Source organism: Chinchilla lanigera, unplaced genomic scaffold (assembly GCF_000276665.1).
Source record: "Chinchilla lanigera isolate Chin_1 unplaced genomic scaffold, ChiLan1.0 scaffold00019, whole genome shotgun sequence".
NCBI classification, from domain to species: Eukaryota; Metazoa; Chordata; class Mammalia; order Rodentia; family Chinchillidae; genus Chinchilla; species Chinchilla lanigera.
In genome coordinates this window covers 9,014,035-9,031,840 of record NW_004955420.1, presented here as the reverse complement: position 1 = coordinate 9,031,840, position 17,806 = coordinate 9,014,035, and the positions used below count along the sequence as shown (strand labels likewise).

The following is a 17,806-nucleotide window of genomic DNA, read 5'->3' as shown; positions in this document are numbered from 1 at the left end:
ATATATAGATATAGATATATAGATGTATATTAGTAAACCTTTAGTTGGAAACAAATATCCTTAGAGATTTCCTATGTAGACACTATCAAAAGAAATTTGACTTTTCCAAACTATAATTTGAGTGTATGTGGCTCAGATCTTAGTTCAGTTTGAGAGAGAATAGTCCCTGTTGGCAGTAACTGACCAACTCCAGGCACGGTCTTCATCCTTCATCTCAATTTCATCTGGACGGCTCTCCAAGACAAGTAGGTCATAGTTCATCATAGGTGACCAAGTGTTCAGAATTACTAGCTTTTAGTACCTCTAAAATCTGTCTAATCAGATTAGAAACCACAAAAGGAATTCGCTTAAAAGATTTAAGTTAGGCTTGTCAGTGAATTGTTTTGGATTTTTCTAAACAGTTGTCTAAAGCACTGTCTTAGTTACTTCTCTCATTATTGGGACACAATACCCAACACTCCCAGTTTAAAGGAGAAGAGGTTTATTTTGGCTTACAGTTTCAGGGGCTTCAGTTCATGGTCTACTTGTCAAATAGAAACAGACTGGTGGAAGGGCCTGTTTCAGAGGACAGATTCTCATGTCATAGCAACCAGGAAGCAGTGAGATAAGGGAGGGGTCTAGCGCACCACCCATCCCAGAGCCCTCCCTCTTCCTAACCAGGCCCTGCCTCCTGATGACAGGTCAACTATAGCACCCCAGTGATCCAGTCATCTTCCAACAGCCCATCACTGAACACTTGAGGCTCTGAGGGAACATTTTATATATTTAAGCCAAAATAGATAAAAAACTAAGAGCACTTTTTAGTCATACATAAGTGATTGTTCAGTTACTGTGTCAATTTTTAGTGCTTCCTCAATAAAATATCACAGACTGGGTTACTTAAACAATATAAATTTTATTTTCTCTTAGTTCTGGAGACTAGAAGTTTGAGATCAAACTTCAGCAGAGTTGGTTCCTGGGAGGCTTCTCTTCTTGGCTTTATCTTCCTATGATCTCTTAGTGCATGTCTGCATACTAATTTCCTCTTCTTATAAGAATACTAGCCATACTGGATCAGTATCCACCCCCAAAGACCTTCCTATAACAGAAATATTCGGTTAACATCCACCTCCAAAATCTTTCAGTTTTCAATGACCCTATCTCTAGACCCAATCACATTCTGAGATTGAAGGGTATAGACAATCAGTATAGGAAATTTTAGTGGTCAAAACTCAACCTCCAACTGTTCTTGATGCCAGCTCATTAGAAGCACTTTTCTCATTATCTGTGGTGCTAGATTTAGCATCCTGGTCATCTGAGCTGCGATTTCTGTGTCTTACTAATCCCTTTTGATTTGTCATCTCAACCCTGGTGTTTGCTTATTGGCTGCAGAGATTCAGGTTTCCTCTTAATTTGCTCATGGATAAGAATTTTTCCACACCACAATCACTCCATGCCTCTATCACTGTTATTCAAGTCTCTTTTTGCATCCATTTCTCAGTTTCATTTATTTTCCCTCTGCATTTCTTGTGACTTCTACATTCAAGTTCATTATAATATTCTCTATACTAGCCAAATAGTAGGAGCAATCTGAATATCCACAACAGCTGAATGGGTGCATGGTAGTATATTCCAGTGATGGAATACCATACCTGTGAGACTGGAACTATTGCCACTTACTCCGTGATAGATGCAAACACAACATTGAATCTTTTTTGGCCAACAGACCCTATGAGCTCAGCAATGACAGTTTTTAGTCAATTAATATTTACAGGGTACCTATTATGTGCCAGGCATTGTGGAAAGTGTTTTCATATGTACTGTCACTTAATTCTCATAGAATTATTTCATAGGTAGATAGTAATTCAGTCTTATTCTACTTATCCTGTCTGATAAAATGAAGTCTTAGAAAAAAATAGTTTATAAAAGGCAGAATTGAGATTGAAACTCTTCCTCTCTTGAGTCCAGTCCCAGCCTAGGTGCCAGCAGGCCATGTAGCCACTGTCCTTTCTCCTTCACTGACGCTGAGAGAGGCATTAGCTCCATTAGCATGAAATTACCTTGGCCACAGCTGGCCACACACTGACTATGACTATGAGCTCTGAGATCGCTCTGTACTTTCCCTAACTTCACAAAATGAAAGAGATTATTCACCTGCTTTCAAGGAACCCAGAGGCACTAAGAGGAATGAACACACATAATGCTGAAGCCACTCGGAGGAATATCAAGATAAATAGAGATGTCAGGGTCAGATCCAGAGTTTTAGGGTAGGAATTCCCAAAGCCTCAGTTTCCGTCTTGGAGAAGTTTCAAGAAAGTCAAGCAGGTAAGGACCTTAGTTGTAGAACTTTTTGACTAGCAGCTGTAAATTTGGTCTACTTTCTGTATTTTTCTTTTCCTAAGTTATGTCAACAAACCTGGGGCATTTGGTGACTTGGGAGCAAGATTATAAATCACTTACATCTGCCAGAAAATGAGGAAAACCGCACAGCTGACCACAGAATAGTCAGATTCCAAGGTCACAATTCTGGCTCATTAATTAGTAATGAATTTACCTGAAATATTCATAAGAGGATGAATTCCAATTTAACAGTTAATAGTCTTCCTCTAGAACAAAAAAGAGACGCAATGTAATTCTACCTCATAACACCTGGATAAATTCTCTGTCTCAGAATCAGTAATTCATAACAGTATATTTAACATACGGTCTTTCATCAATTTTATAAAAAGAGAGAATTCTATCTCTTTGCTCCAAAATAATGACCTTCATCATTTAAAGGCCCCCAACATGGTAGGAGAATGAAATTCCTGTTATTTTACCAGGTATGTATATTTATTTGCTACAGATGAAAAATTGGGGATGTGTACCTAGTCACTGATAAGTTCCAGAGGTAACCGTATTGTTCCAAGGGAAACTTTTCGTTACCTTGACCCCCATATTTCTCTGTAGAGATTCTTCTTCATTATATTTACTTTGAAATATTTATCAACCATAGAAAATGTGGAAGATCAGGAATAACAACAACGCATTAATGATATGTGGATCCTCCCAGTTTCCTTATCACCAACATTCAAAGGTCCCATATACTACACCAGCCTGGCCGCCTGCATACACTTAGAAAGCAGGCTTTCAGACCTCTTCCCCTACTTCCAGAAAGAGACCAGGCCTCACTTCCGCCCATGCCCAAAGCACCATTGAATACACATAGTCTCAGCTATGCAAGTAACAGCGCTCATATTGGAGGGGGGTATTTTTTAAAAGAAAATTCTGTAATCTTTAGGACCTTGTGTTTTTAATCATTTTCCTTTTTCTTAAAACTAATCCCAAAGGAAGGTGATTGTTTGCAAATGATCTGAGATACCTGACAAGGAATCAAAAATGACAACAGAAACCCTTTAACTGGGATTACATTTTTAGGGTACACATTTCACACAATCATCAAAACCTGTCAAAATACAGTAAGTTTGAGAATTATACAAGAAAGAAAACTTCTTATTCTACACTTACTTCTTAATTGTTAAATACGTATTATTTAGTAATCCTCCATATAAGACTAAAAGTTAAAAGGAAAAACCTGTTCAGACCACCTGAAGTAGAAAAACTTGCTTGCGGATACTTGAAAGAGGTTATCATTGAGATAAAAAAAAAAAAAAAAATTAAAAAGTCACAGGTAATGTGGAATCACATAATTCCAAGGAAACCTCCCAGGAAATGTCACTCATTTGGCACATGTTAAAGGTTATTAAAGACTCAGTATTGTTATCTGGTCCATCTGTGGCAAGAAAGCTCGCTAGGGACATGTGATAGTAAAGTGGAAGGAGTGTTTAACCTTCACAAATGAACAAACAAATGGCAAATTGTACACAAATGGATCGTTTTAATTAATAAAACATTTATCTGTCCTTCAAATCCGATATTAAGCATCTTTACCTGGCAACACTATTAAGTTGAGTGAATCTTTATTTGTATGCTTGAAATTATTTCAGTTCTGTAAATGTCTAATAAAAGTTTTTATCTAACTCAGAAAAATCCTCCATCAAACTTGGCCATATCATGTGACTTCAGTATTTTAAATAACTTGAAAATGATACCCACACATACATGTACTAAGTGTGCTTATTATGTGCCTAGAGACCTATACCAAATGTAAAATGATTCCAAAGAAATACAGTCTCTGTTTTTATGAAATATCATGATGAGATAGAACTGAAAACATTTTACAAAATAAAGCATTGGATAAATAAAATCTTAACCTGCATTCACACAGCTCAAGAATTTTGGGTATTTGACAGTCTGTTCCTCAAGTGGCCAACTATGAGGTGTGATCGAAATATATGGTGAATGTCTAAATTAAAAGCATTTATTACCATGAAAGACATATTGCCATTAATCCCCATCAAATTATTCTTCCCTTATTTTGAACACATGAATCCTATCATTCTTCCCACTTTCTGAAGCAGTTCTGGAAGTCCTCTTTCATAAGTCTCTTTGTGAGGTGGGATCAAAAATACAGTGAATGCTACTCCTAAGTGTCATCCAATCCAAAAGAAAGGTAAGCTTCTAAAGTTGTTTCAGAGTGACTTTATCTCCCTTATTTACCACATTTGGCACCATGTGACCTCCACTTGTTCCCCGAAATCAAAACGACCATGAGAGGTAAATGTTAGGAATCAATTCAGGATAGTGAGGCAACCGAGACACCACAACTAACGACATGCACAGAGGAGAATTTCCAGAACTGCTTCAAAAAGCAATAAGAATGATAGGATAAGTATGTTTGAAATGAGGGAGACTATTTTGAGGGGGAATCACAGCAGTGTATTTTATGCTATAATTATATTTTTTTAATTTAAACATTCACTGTGTTTTTATCATACTTGCTATGTAACCAGGAAAAAAAAGTGGCAAGCAGTGCTTTGGAATAGCTGACTGTAGTCATTGAAGGCAGATTTTTTTTTTAAATAAAGAAGACACATAGGTTGACTGAACTTGCTTAGAATTGCTCCTGGATGGTCAGAAATGCACAGAGGCAGGAGAGAATGCAGTGCTGAGACTTGTCTGGTTAAATTGTAAGTGTGAGGATGAATACTACATAGCAGTTCTTTCTGCCTCAACCCTAAAAGTCCCCCATAGGTGTTTGTTTGTTTGTTTTTGTTTTTGAGAGCGTGTTTTAAGGGCTACAAGGCGAAAGCTACTGACTGGGTGCGCAGTAAGACTTGTGAATACTATTAGGAAAGACTCCCTGAGTTTTTGCCAAAAAACAGTGAGAGTAGTGGGAACAGGAAACGAGCCAAATGAGACCTCCCAGAGATGACACGGGCAGGAGCTCCAGGGACAGGAAGCAGCAGCGGGAACAAGCACTCATGTGAGGAGAAGACGCCAACCGGAGAGAAGGGACACTTATCCACTGGTATAGTGGACACAGCATGGAGTACACAAGTCTTGTAAGGGCCCGTGAAAGTGTTTTTACAGTAATAGCTTTTAAAATCAGAACCCCCAAAAGGACTATTTTATAATAATGAAAGTAAAATAATAAATTTAGTCTGGATAGTTTTGTGTTTATTACAATGCCGTCATAAAATAGGATTTAAAATTTTTCTTTTATGGAGGAATGGGCCCATGAAGGCAAAAGTTCCAGCGGCCCGTGACAGTCATACTGCCACCTAGCACCCATCAATCAGCCCAAGGGAAGAGAATATGCAAAGGGTGGGCCTCACATCTTAACAGCTTTTATGGGGGGGGAGGCTGGCAGTCAAAGACTATGGAGATTGTTCCCCTTTCCTCCCCCGGCCCGCCCACCCACGGTCTGGAAAGGCAAAACAGAAAGTGCCAGTTAACACATAACACGGACCGGAGTGGAGGCACAAGAGTTATGTAGTATGCAAATATAATCAGAGTCACTCCTCATTAATCTCAGAAGACTTCCTATGAAAGGTGCTGGCTTTAAGAAGTATGCAGCTGTGATTGAAACAAAAAAAGTAGCAACACTGTTAGGGGAAACCATTAGTAAGAGAGAAATACACTGGTACCTGGGACGTCTTCCTCTTAAATGTCCTGGGTCGTTATTTTAGACAGGCACCAATTTAGTTGCTACAACTCTACTACTCTTATTGCAGAATCAGAAATCACATTATTTTCACTTAGAAACAAATCACTGAAGCAACTTGGAATTCATTATCAGTTGTGAGTTCCACATAAGGATCTCCTATTAAAAGAGAGAATTCTCTCCGTGCTTCTTAATTATTTACTAGACCTGTGCTTCCTTCAAGATGTTTAGAAATGATCGGCAGTGTGCTCTGATTTAGTTCTTGTTTCACCACTTTTAAAACCTACAAAATAAATGTTCTGTTGGCTGGGTTAAAAAGTGAGTGGGTTAAAATAGAACCAGTATGATCTAAACCTTAGTCTATGTTGGAGGAAATCTCCCAGCACATTCACCTGGGAAAGGTATGGAAGGGATCACCAGGAGGCACAGGGCACTGGGAAATGCCCCGACCTTTCCCTTGTAGAGGGTTTGAAGAGAGTGTGACACTTACTGTGACATTTGCATACCCACGTAAAAGAATGTTATCCTGGCTCTACATGTGAGATGAGAACAGCCATCAGATTCCTTTTTTTTTTTGTGGCCAGTTTCCTGCAGGTACTTAAACCAAGGGTGCAGAATTTGTATATTTAGCATATGCAAAGCTGATTAACATTTCATTTGTAATAATCTTACCATAATAGCACTTAATTAGCATTAAGAATTAGCATAAAGCTTATAAACTTAAAATCTATAGTGTAAAGTTTCTATATATGAAATGTTTAGTTTAGATTTTCATGAAGATAAAAGAACAGTGGTTTTTTTTTTTTAGAAATTTGCTCCTGGGTAAAATTATGGATAGCTGATTCTTTCAAAAAAGGACAAAGAAATATTCACAGAAAAATGTTTGCTTAAAGGCTTGGGGTGCTGGGGGAGTAAGTTCAGTGGGAAAATGCTTACCTAGACTGTAGGAGGTCCTGGGCTCAATCCCCAGCACCATGGGGGAGGATTGCTTATATTCAGTCTGAGTAATTAGCAATTATTAATTAATCTGAGTAACTAACCACCGACAGTGGTTGCTACCTAAAATTTGATTGTGATCACAAACGATTTACACTTAAGACAGTCAGTTCACAACACAGGACAGCCCCTGGCTCCTTCACCCAGACAACAAGGGTATGTATGGTAGAGAATGTAGCAGACGCCCCTGGGCTACAGGTCTGGATCCCTGAGCCTTTGGCTCAGCAAAAATGATTTTGAGTTGTTAGCCAAATCACATCCTCTTTGAGCTTCAGTGGCTCAACTATCTATAAAATACAATATCTACCCAGAGTTATTATGAAGCCAAACAAATAAAATTGCATCAGCCACCTCCCAGTGTCCAGTACTCGCTAGCTTCTCAAAATAGTTTCATTCCCTTCCCTGTGAGACAGGACTGCAGCCAGACTTCCTCATCTACAGACATCTGGTGATTCCACAGCCTGGATTCCAGCCGGAGAGATTCCTGTGATGTCCAATATTTTGTACTCTGAATTTTCCATTCCATAGTAACAAAAAAGAAAAGAAGTGCACCAACATTAGGCTTTCTTAATAAATGTTAATGTCATCCGCTGTACTCCCTATGTTTCATTCATTTATGCCTGCTTGTATAACAGAAGATAGGAAAAAGAATATTCTCAAGAATTATTCATTAGAAAGGCTATCATTTATATGTTTCATTGGCGAAGAAACAAATGATAAAAGAAATGGAAACATCAAAGAATTTTCCACAGCAAAACACCAAGGAAAATACATTTCCCTTTATGCTGATAGTGTGTTCCAGACAGTCAAAAATATCTCAAGATCTTAAACAAGGAGTAGTCTATAAACTGATTTTTCAAATATTATTTGAAAAGAAATAGGTTAAAATGATCACTGGAGGATGATAATTTCTAAAGTTTCACTGTTCTTTTTTGTTCTTGCTAAGAATGATGTAAGAGCGTACGAGTTTAATCTAAAGGGTATAAAACACATATACATGAGTGTATTTCCAGTGTATATTCTCTATTTTGTCTTCATGTTGTTTTTAATAGAACAATATTGACTATTTGGTGTGTTTGTATTTAGGAAATTGGGTTTGAAGATTGCATAATTATGCAGATATATTACTTTAAATGTTTTAAACCACTGACTTCAAAAAGGAAAGATACCTGCATACTAAATTACTATCAGCCCTACAGATCTGCTGATAAGCAAAGTTTAGTAGTTTTATGAATTGTTGAATCAATTATCAGTCACATTCTGAGTTCTGAAAGATAAATGGTGAAGACAAATAACAGCTTGATTTGACATTATTATGTAGAAGTGGCAATAAGATCTGGGGGGAATCTTGCTTTCATATATATGTCAATGTGCGCCTTGACTTGGCAGGATTTTAGACACTGTCTCTGAAGCCATGGCAATGTCATTATGGCAAACTTGCCCTTTCTGTTCTCAGACTGTACCACAGTTGTAAAGCAGTGAAGCTCATGGGGTATTATCTCAAAAGCCAAAAGGCTATGAAGAAAAAGTTGCTAGCAGGCACTAACATGGGTGTCATGACTCTTTTCAGGTAGTAGGTGTTACCTTGAAGAAAAAGTGGCACTGTCTTCAAAAAAGTGACCTGACCCTGGCTTTGGTGGGTTTTTCTGCAAGAAATAAAAAGCACCGCATGTGTTTATTATACATCCTTTCTAGCGGACCACTGCTTTGTTCTAGAGTTCAGCATGAAAGGACTAATTTATTTTGTTTTTTTTTTTTTTTTTTTTGTTTTTTTTTTTTTTTAAGTAAAATGGCATGTCCGTTGCTAATTCTAGCTACTGTAGTTGCACATGTAAAAAAAAAATCTCTATAGTTTATGGATTGGTAGCATTTCAAATAAGTGACATACTGAAAAATTGACCTGAAAGCTTTTGAGATGCTAATCAATTGACAGTTTTTTCTTAGCTGAAGAATCTGAATTATTATTTTTTAAATTATATCTTGTAACATTAGATTTGTTCTTACAAATGTAGCAGGAATTTAAATATAAGCATGCCACTTTGTTTATTGCTATTTTATTAGAACTTCTTGGAGCATGGAAAGACTTCTTCAGAAATGATTGGCTCTTTTGAAAGAACAAGCTGCAAAAATATTTGTTATTAACCATATAGCCTATAAATAAGCATAGCTTATAAAGGTATACTACGCTTATGGCATGTACTGTTTCAAACAAATAATTTTTACATTTAAAAAATGTTAAGCAATTTAGTAGTATCATGATAACTCTTTTCCCGGATTTCAGAATTGTATGCATTTCCGTTTTAGGAAGTTTACGTTGCTTCATTAAAGAAGAAACCTGGAATCATGCACCCTGATTTGTTATACAATGAATCATTAAATTTCCCTTTATTCTTCCAGAAATCAGTTATTCTAGGATTGTGGCCGCATAATCTTTTAGAACACATATAAAAATTACTACCAATGTAGCTGCTGAACAAAATCTCTAGTATTTGATCGTGCATCTTGAAAATAATACATTATTCTTCATTAAATGTTAGTTCTTAAACTGAAACAAACTTTCAGCATTGTAAACAGATTCACACATTTTAAAACCTATTAACTCTGCGAAAAGTTTTTCATTGTTCTCGTAAAGTTGCTACTGGCTACATTTTAGAAAGTCAATGTGTGAGAAAATGGACACTGTTTTGCTCCCTAGAGCGAACTTGCCTTCAAAACACTTAAAACCCTTGTAAAGCCCACGATAATGATGTAATTCTATCCCCTTTTGTTGCATAGAAACTATCAAGATTTATTAAGCTCTGGAGTTAATATTGACCATAGCTCTTAACTCCCGTTTCAGGCAACACATCCCCATATGTTCATTTTTTTATTTCCTTACCTGTGATATCTCTGTATGCTGCATTCATATTTGAAGTAGAATTATAGCACATTCATTTATACGTGCTCTTAGAAGAAAATGATTTCCTCTGGAGAGGGTATGCCAAGGACCTGAGAAGATACTTTTTGTTTGTTTGTTTTTGAAGTATTTAAGATTATTTAATTTTTACATAGTATGAGATTTTTCTAGTTCAGTTGGAAAGGTAATATTTGGGTTTTTTCATATGTTATATCTGTGCTCAAATTTTAATAATCTTATAGATTCAAAAGTCAGAAAACCAGCATCCCCTTTTACATTCAAGATTCTGCTTTGTACAGAGACATACAGATAGATCACTGCTTCAATATTAATCATCTTTTGCCCCTGGATTTACAGCGTTCTCTGACTAAAAGCCATTTCTAAATTCTATTAAATCCCATGGTTTCAAAAGCATTTGAAAGTGGCAATTTTCTTTTTTTTTTTTATCATGATTCAGTAATTCCTACTATCTTCATAAATCAAGTTGGGCAAATTCCTAGGATATCAAACTACTGAATAATTCTTAGAGAGTTTTGTAACATTTTTACACATTTTATGACCAATCCACTAAAAAATGACAAGGACTCCAGAGACCACCCAACCAAAGCCATCTGTGGGAGTCAGATTCTGATCCTAATCTCTCTCTCCCAAACTCCTGTCATTCAAAATATTTAGGGATTATACAATAATAATTTATAAATGCATAGACCAGGCAACCACTATTGTTTTCAAACTGATACTATAAAAAAGTTTGCTATGCTAATTGCCTTAAAATACATACCTATAAAATACTATGTTAAAATTAAATATAATATACCAGTTATAAAGGTGAAAAAGTAGGTGAAAGTTCACAAATAATCTTTTTTCAGATTTTCTGTGTTTTCTCCTCAGCCAAAAGCCTCAAGATTCACTTGCAGCAGCCGCCTGCCTCTTCACTTATGTCGGATTGCTCTTTAAACATTAGAGTATCTTGTAATAATCTAAGTTAAAGATTTCTCCTGACACAGCCATTGTTGATTTCACTGTTATAGGGTAAAGGCTCTAGGGCGGCAGATAAGGCTGTTGCCATGGTGATGAAGGAGATACCGAGGGAGGAGTCTGCTGAAGAAAAGCCCCTCCTTACTATGACATCACAGGTGGGCAGACCCATAGGGTTCCTGTAGGAAGCTGACATATGTCAATATATCAGACAATATGATCATTAACTAGAGGAAAAAAAACGTTAACTCTGGAACCAATTTTTTTAAAGACAGTTTCAATGAAACAACTGTACAAATATAAATGCAAAAGAAAATTGCTAAAAAAAATTTTTACTTAGCTATTTGTTCATGGATTTTAATTTTCATTACTCAACTTTAGTTTTAAAACTATACAAGCAAATACTGTAAAACATGTTGTTTCTGTAAAAGGAGTCTCATTAACAACTTTGGGAAACAAGTAACAATTAAGCTAATGGTACATTTGAACGACAACAAAAAAAATCAAATTCCTGTGAATAAACAGTTATATTGTATACATATGTCAGTTTACCAGTAGAATATCTAAATTTTCTTAAATGTGAAATATATTTATGTTGTGACTATGCATACTACATATCTGTCTATACATATTTATGTGGATAACTAATTTACAGGAGTGAGTCAGAAATCCTTGAGTCCCCATGAAGAAAATGGCCTTTGTGGCCCTGCTTACACTTTGTAATCTTGACCACCGCCACCACAATAAACCATCTCTATTATAAGTTCATGAGGGCCATTTTCAGGATTTGTTATCACAAGTGCAGAAAAGCCTGTTTGGATCTGTATGCAAAGACATGCTGAGACTGTGGATCTTGTATGTCCTCAGGGACTTTTGAAACACCCTGTAAAATCTACATAAATATATATAATATACTCATCACCACTCTGTGGAGCTATCAGTTTTAAACTCTTAAATGAGAAATATTTTTACTTGCATTTATCTTATAATTTAGATTAGAATGTTATTTTAAACATTTCATTTTTTCCATAATGCAATAGTAAATGCAGTCATTCAGTTCCTATTATGTACACATGTCTCAGATTAGAAAAAATGTCCATTTACAGTCCTCATGAAAGGCATTTATATGAAAAGCTAAATTATGGCAACTTATTTTTAGAATATCAGCAGATCTTGCTCCAGCTGCTGCCAACATGTGTGGTTTTATTTTATTCTAAATACTATGTTGTAAGTAATGAAAATTATAACACTAAAATTGAATAATTTTTTTGGTTATTAAAGATTACCGGGACCTCAGGATAAATTTCATGTTGTCAGGGTTTTTTTCTTTAAATGCATAAAAAGAGGTGCTGCTTCTCAGTGACACATAGTAATAGTTGAAATTTGCTTTAAATTTATGAAGTTCTAATTTACGTAGTAAAGCAGATGTAGTTTTGCTGGATGTCTTGCCCATCAGAGTCAGACCTTTGTGAAGCCCATGTCTGAAATATTCAATCCACAGTTCCTCAGGCGCATAATGGGGAAGTGAGAACTGCTTGGCTCAGAGAATTCTACTTGGAGAATTCTTGGCTAACATATGTATGTTATTACTGATGTTGGCATAATTGCACCACAACAGATCATCTCAGGACATCACAATTTAGGACAAATTTTGTCTCCCACACTATGCATTTCTTACACACTTTTCAGTAATCTTTTTCCAGATGTTCAAAATCACCTTCATAATCTAAGCTTGAATTTGAAATTTATCACAAAATATTTTCATTTTTTAATTTAAAAATTGTGATTATGACCATTCTCTCATATTCAGAACATGTGTGTGTACCAGTTCTTTCTTTCATCCCTGTCTAATGTTGCATTAAGTGTGTTGAGGTACCAGTTACAATTTTACTGCATGAAGGTAATATAGTGCTTTCTCTGATACATCATATTTCTTATTGCCTACTGGCCAGTTTATGAATCCACAAACAGAGAAATATGATTCATAAAACTTAATGCACCTGTTGTGTTAATAATTTTATGGAATTGGTTCAGTGACAGCTGGGATACAATTATTTCTCAGTCAAATGCAGTGTTATTAGCGAATATACTTTACCCACTACACACGAATGGCTTCTTCCCTGCTATGCACCAGTGGCATGCACAAGCCAAAAAGAAGCAGAATGATCTGAAAAAGTGAGTACTTCCTATGGCAACCATAGATCCAGTCCACATACCATACCACATTCTTATTTGTTATCCTTTGTGAATGTACTAGTGTCTTGACACATGTCTGTCCCAGTGTCTCCTGTAAAACCCCTATGACATAGTGCTGCCTAGTGCTGAAAATATCACCTCATCTTCATCACTAGTATGTTGACGCCAGCTGCTCATGTCAGACTCCAGCTATGTCTGAAGCTAACTGCTGCTGTCTCAATAATGTCTTTGAAACAATTACAGTAGGTAGAATACAGAATAAGTCACTGAAACACCGGCTCCTTACCTCGTTCAGTAATTATTCACTCAACAGCTCTTAAAGGTAGAATAGTCCTATGTTACAGCATGTTTTAAATTGTGTGATTATTATGGTCTGTCCCACAACTTTTAGAGGGGTTTAGCTAAACACCCTCCATTGAAGCCATCAGTAGTACATGGAGCAAACCAAACAAAGAAGAAAATTTGGTGAGATGACCTGAGCTCAGAAATTGCTGGACCCCTGAGAGTTGCTCTCTTTGCTTAATTTAATTATTAATTCTGTGTTAATAAAAAGCTCACATTCGTGCCATCCTAGATTGAGACTAAAAATCAAACAGTGCATAAAACGCATTCATGAAAGTCCCAAGAGGAAAAAATATATTCTAGCCACTGAGGCCTATGAGGAAAAGGCTTCTCCTTTGCTGTGCAGTGCAACAGCCAGCCATGGCATGTGGCTGCTAAGCGCTTCCGGCCGCTTGGATTTGAGACGAGCTGTAAGTATAAAACAAACACCAGAGTTTGAAGATCTAATTTTTTTAAAAAAATTATGCAAACTGTCACATTAATAACTTTTCTATTGAACACATGAGATGATAATACCTTAGCTATACAGTACTGAACTACATAAAAGATATCATTAAAGTTTATTTCACTTGTTTCTTTTCCCTTTTGTTTTTTAAATGGCTACTGGATCATTACAAATTTCGAGGTTCTCATTACACTCCTATTAAGCAACACTGCTCTAAACTCTAATAAAATAAACAACTCTAATTCGAGACTAGGAGGAAAAATTATGTACCAGAAGATCACACATAAAAACGTGTGTGTATGACAATGAGATGACTTTATGGAGACTTTCTCTCCGGTAAGGAACCTTGAGAAATTTTCATTTTGACCATACCCCCTGGGTACTTTTGTTTTTAGCAAGACACAGCCCTCTCATTTTTCCTGTAGAACACAGGGCCTTAGAACTGTGTTCCACGTCCAACTGGTTAAGGGACACGTTATTTTTCTTTACACTGAACCTTTGTCTTTCTATCTGTTCTCACTCTTTATATTTCAACATTGATTTAACTGTTTTGTCTGGTAAAGACAAAAAGAATAATGTCCTTGATTGGAAGAAATTTTCCAAAGTTACTAAACATGGCCTTGATGAACTTCTGAAGTTTTTATTACTGACATAAAACAGTTGCCTCAGTTACATTCTCCTGACTACATTAGTGTCAGTAGTACTCAAAGTATAATTAATGATATCTGATCATTTCCCTATAAATACATTCATTTTATAAGTCTAATTATCCTGTTTGGAAAAATGTTTGTAATCAGTTCATTGACATTTAGATCAAGCCAAAGAGCTGAAAATTACTATAAGATTATCCTTTACAAGAAGACCCTCTGAAAAAAAAACAAAGAAGAAGAAGACCCTCTGGTACTTATACCTAGGAATGAGGCTGGGTCACAGGCCAAGTACTCCTAGCTCATAGGAACTTAACTGTGTCCGAGGTCAGAATTACCATAACAGAGCTCCAAAAGTTTGGGAGTTTAATGCTGCATGGTAATGATTCAGTGGCCTTGTCTTTTCAATAGAGTCAGTTAACTTTGTTAACTCTTACAATATAGTTGCTATTTTGATGGGAATCACACATATTTATAAGCTTGGATAAGACCATGGTCACAAACAAATAGTTCTATTATGAAGCGTATAACTAACAAAGAGCACTTACCTTAAACCCACAATGTCATATAGAAAAACAAATTTTTAATGCACAAATGTATACCTATAAAAACATATTTTTGTTTTATTCATATAGAATCAGAACAAACTTAAATTTTTTCCTTTTAAATAAAGTAAAAAGACACATATTACTATGTTATTTAAATCACTATTACAAGTATGTTTGTCAACTATTTTTAAGTTATCTTCACTTAAAATTATTCTTGGTGTACGACTATGCTTAAACATAAAAATATGGTATTTTACTTTAAAACAACAGTTTGAGATCATTAATCTGAACCATACACTTATGAAAGAATGGGTTATTATCCTTTATATTATAATCAAAATGTCGTTTGCTTTCTTGTCAATTTTTAGTGATATGGTATTATAAACTTTCCATATTTTTGAATAAAGCAATATATTTTTCTAAAGATAAGTAAATCACAAAATAAGATATATAAACATACACTATAGTTTTAGTCACAGACAACATTTTAAAGTAAAACCTTGGTTAAATTGACCCCTGTATCTTAAATCATATAATAGTTTAACTTTTAAACGTTGAAACCAGAGCAATTTAAGTAAGGCAAATGTATTTTCAGATAAAATTTTAAGATAATTATCCATTAAAGCTAGATGATACTTTCTACATTTGTTTGATGATTAATATTAATAACATCAACTGACTAGTCTGAATGTACCATAATTCAGTTGAAGTCATTTGATTATTCAAATGACTACAAGATTACAAGGAAGGTGTAAAGGCTCAATGTTCTTTTGAATCCTAATTGACAAGAAAGCCCTGCTTGCACATTCTTACCCATCTTCTTACTTCTATTGTGTCTATGTCCAGTGTTTCCTCTCAGACTTGCCAGATTTGAATCTCTGATTTATAATCAGTGAGGGAGGTAGGGGGGTGAAATCTCAAAGTGCTGTTCATCTCCCATTCACTTTAGTCCATGTCCTTCTTCCCAGTGCTGGTGGAGTGGCCAAGTGTTAGCCTTTATTTCCATTTTTTTTTTTCCCATTATGCATTCATACTTGGCATTCTTGACTTCTTGACTTAAGGCTTGGTAGAAGCCTCACGATTGGAAATGTTCCTTGGGGTACCATTAGGTTTCCAAACTTTTTGAAGCTGTGACAGTGGGGAGAAATGAACTTAGGTGTGTTGGTTAAAACCTTCGAAGAAACTTCTAAACATTTCTGAGGACCACTGATCTCTTTGTGAATCATTCAAGCCCACTATAAAATTGCTGATGCAAAGTTTACCATTTGATTAAACTGTGTAAAATCAGGGCAGTTTTATTAAATTGCTATGGGATTGGGGCTGGGGATTTAGCTCAGCGGCAAAGCGCCTGCCTGGCAAGCGCAAGGTCGTGAGTTTGGTTCCTGGTACCAGAGAAAAACCAAAAAAAAAAAAAAAAATTGCTATGGGATTAAAAAAAAAATGACTATGCTTTCTACCCTTAGGAAGTTACAGTCTAGTGAGAAGGAAAATAGATAAAACTAAAAATCGTGATAATGAGTAGAGTATGGGAATTTGGAGATACTTTAGAAAGGCACTCACTGCCTGGCACCGAAGAAGGTTCCCAGCAATGTCCCAGGTAAATGGGGTCTTGGAAGACAAATGAGAACCTGCCACCGTTTGATGTGCTTGTGTGTGTGTGCACCCACACGCACATGTACATGATTGGAGGAGTGAGCCCAGGGCTTTGTGGATACTAAGAACGCTACCAATGAACTATACTCCCAGCTATACAGTGGTCTTTGAACTGATCCAAATATTGAGAAGAGGCCAGAACAGAAAAGAAAGGAAGTTTAAAACTGTAAAAAAAAAACTGAGACAAAAACCTTAGCAACTAGTGAAGTAAGTTTTCTTAACTCAGCTATGATACACTAAGGCCCCAACTTATGAATGTGTTCTTTCTGGGAGAATGTTCATAAACTGGACTCATTCATAAGTCCAGCAAAGCGAGTCTCATACATCTTTGACGCAAAGGTACTCCGCATATTGCTTTGCGCTTCCTAGCCTGCTCTCCACATCACCACTGCTTTGCCTCTTGCTCCCGGACATCCGGGCTCTGATTGAGCGCTGTGCTGCTGTACACCACCGCGCTGTGCAGTAAGCACACTTCAACACGGCTATGATTATGTCCAGCAGACAGGGGAGCTACTTCTGCGATTTGTTTGCATCTACAAATATTCCTAATGTGAGGTCTGTTCATACCTGTGAGAATTCACAACTCAAATGTTCATAAGCCGGGGACTTATTATAATCTGGTTAAACCAAAACTGCACTCACTCCAACTCACTTATTCAAAAAGAATTAGAAACCTTCAACTTATTTTTTATAATTTTAAAACATCAATATCTTTTGTCCCTAAAGAGTGAAATGAGGGAAGTTCATAAAGTATTTTCCCACTAAGGGAAGTAATTCTAAGAGAGAGAGTCTATAAACTTTATCCTACCGATGAATAAAGAAAGAATAAATGGCATACAACTTGGAAGTGGAATTTAGAAGGACTGCTTGGGGTATTTAGTTTAGTTTGGAAATTTCCATGACCTAAAAGACTTATGTATTCTCACATCACCAAATGAAAAACCATAGTCTTGCTTGAAAATCAAAAGTGGGAGGGACATGGGAAAAGCTGTGCATGTCTGTAGAAATAAAAATAAAATGGTAATTCCTATGGCCAAATAATCAGTCCTAAATCCGTGCAACTAAAGACACAATTTAATT

The 17,806-nt window shown here is 36.1% G+C and overlaps 1 protein-coding gene and 1 long non-coding RNA gene across 12 annotated transcripts in view; one reads left to right on the top strand and one right to left on the bottom strand.

Annotated features, from left to right (window-relative positions):
• Pex5l (peroxisomal biogenesis factor 5-like) overlaps positions 1–17,806 on the top strand; it is a 221,911-nt gene that overhangs the window by 114,469 nt on the left and 89,636 nt on the right. For 4 of the 10 annotated variants that reach the window (XM_005383055.2, XM_005383056.1, XM_005383051.2 and 1 more), the window contains one exon: positions 10,949–11,053. The exons of 3 other annotated variants lie outside the window; for them this stretch is intronic. In XM_005383055.2, the coding sequence (XP_005383112.1) occupies positions 10,949–11,053 (105 nt within the window). Of the gene's footprint in view, positions 1–8,591; positions 8,658–10,948; positions 11,054–17,806 lie in introns of all 10 variants that reach the window. 3 more of the 10 variants (XM_013513609.1, XM_013513606.1, XM_013513607.1) reach the window with 1 other exon arrangement.
• On the bottom strand, positions 876–10,969 carry LOC102014569. 2 transcript variants are annotated; one of them, XR_001233808.1, is made up of 4 exons: positions 10,699–10,969; positions 9,900–10,009; positions 2,534–2,585; positions 876–1,078 (listed from the first exon to the last, which is right to left on the bottom strand). It is a non-coding gene; the product is annotated as an uncharacterized LOC102014569 (long non-coding RNA). The 2 variants fall into 2 exon arrangements; XR_260685.2 differs by having other exon boundaries at positions 10,735–10,969.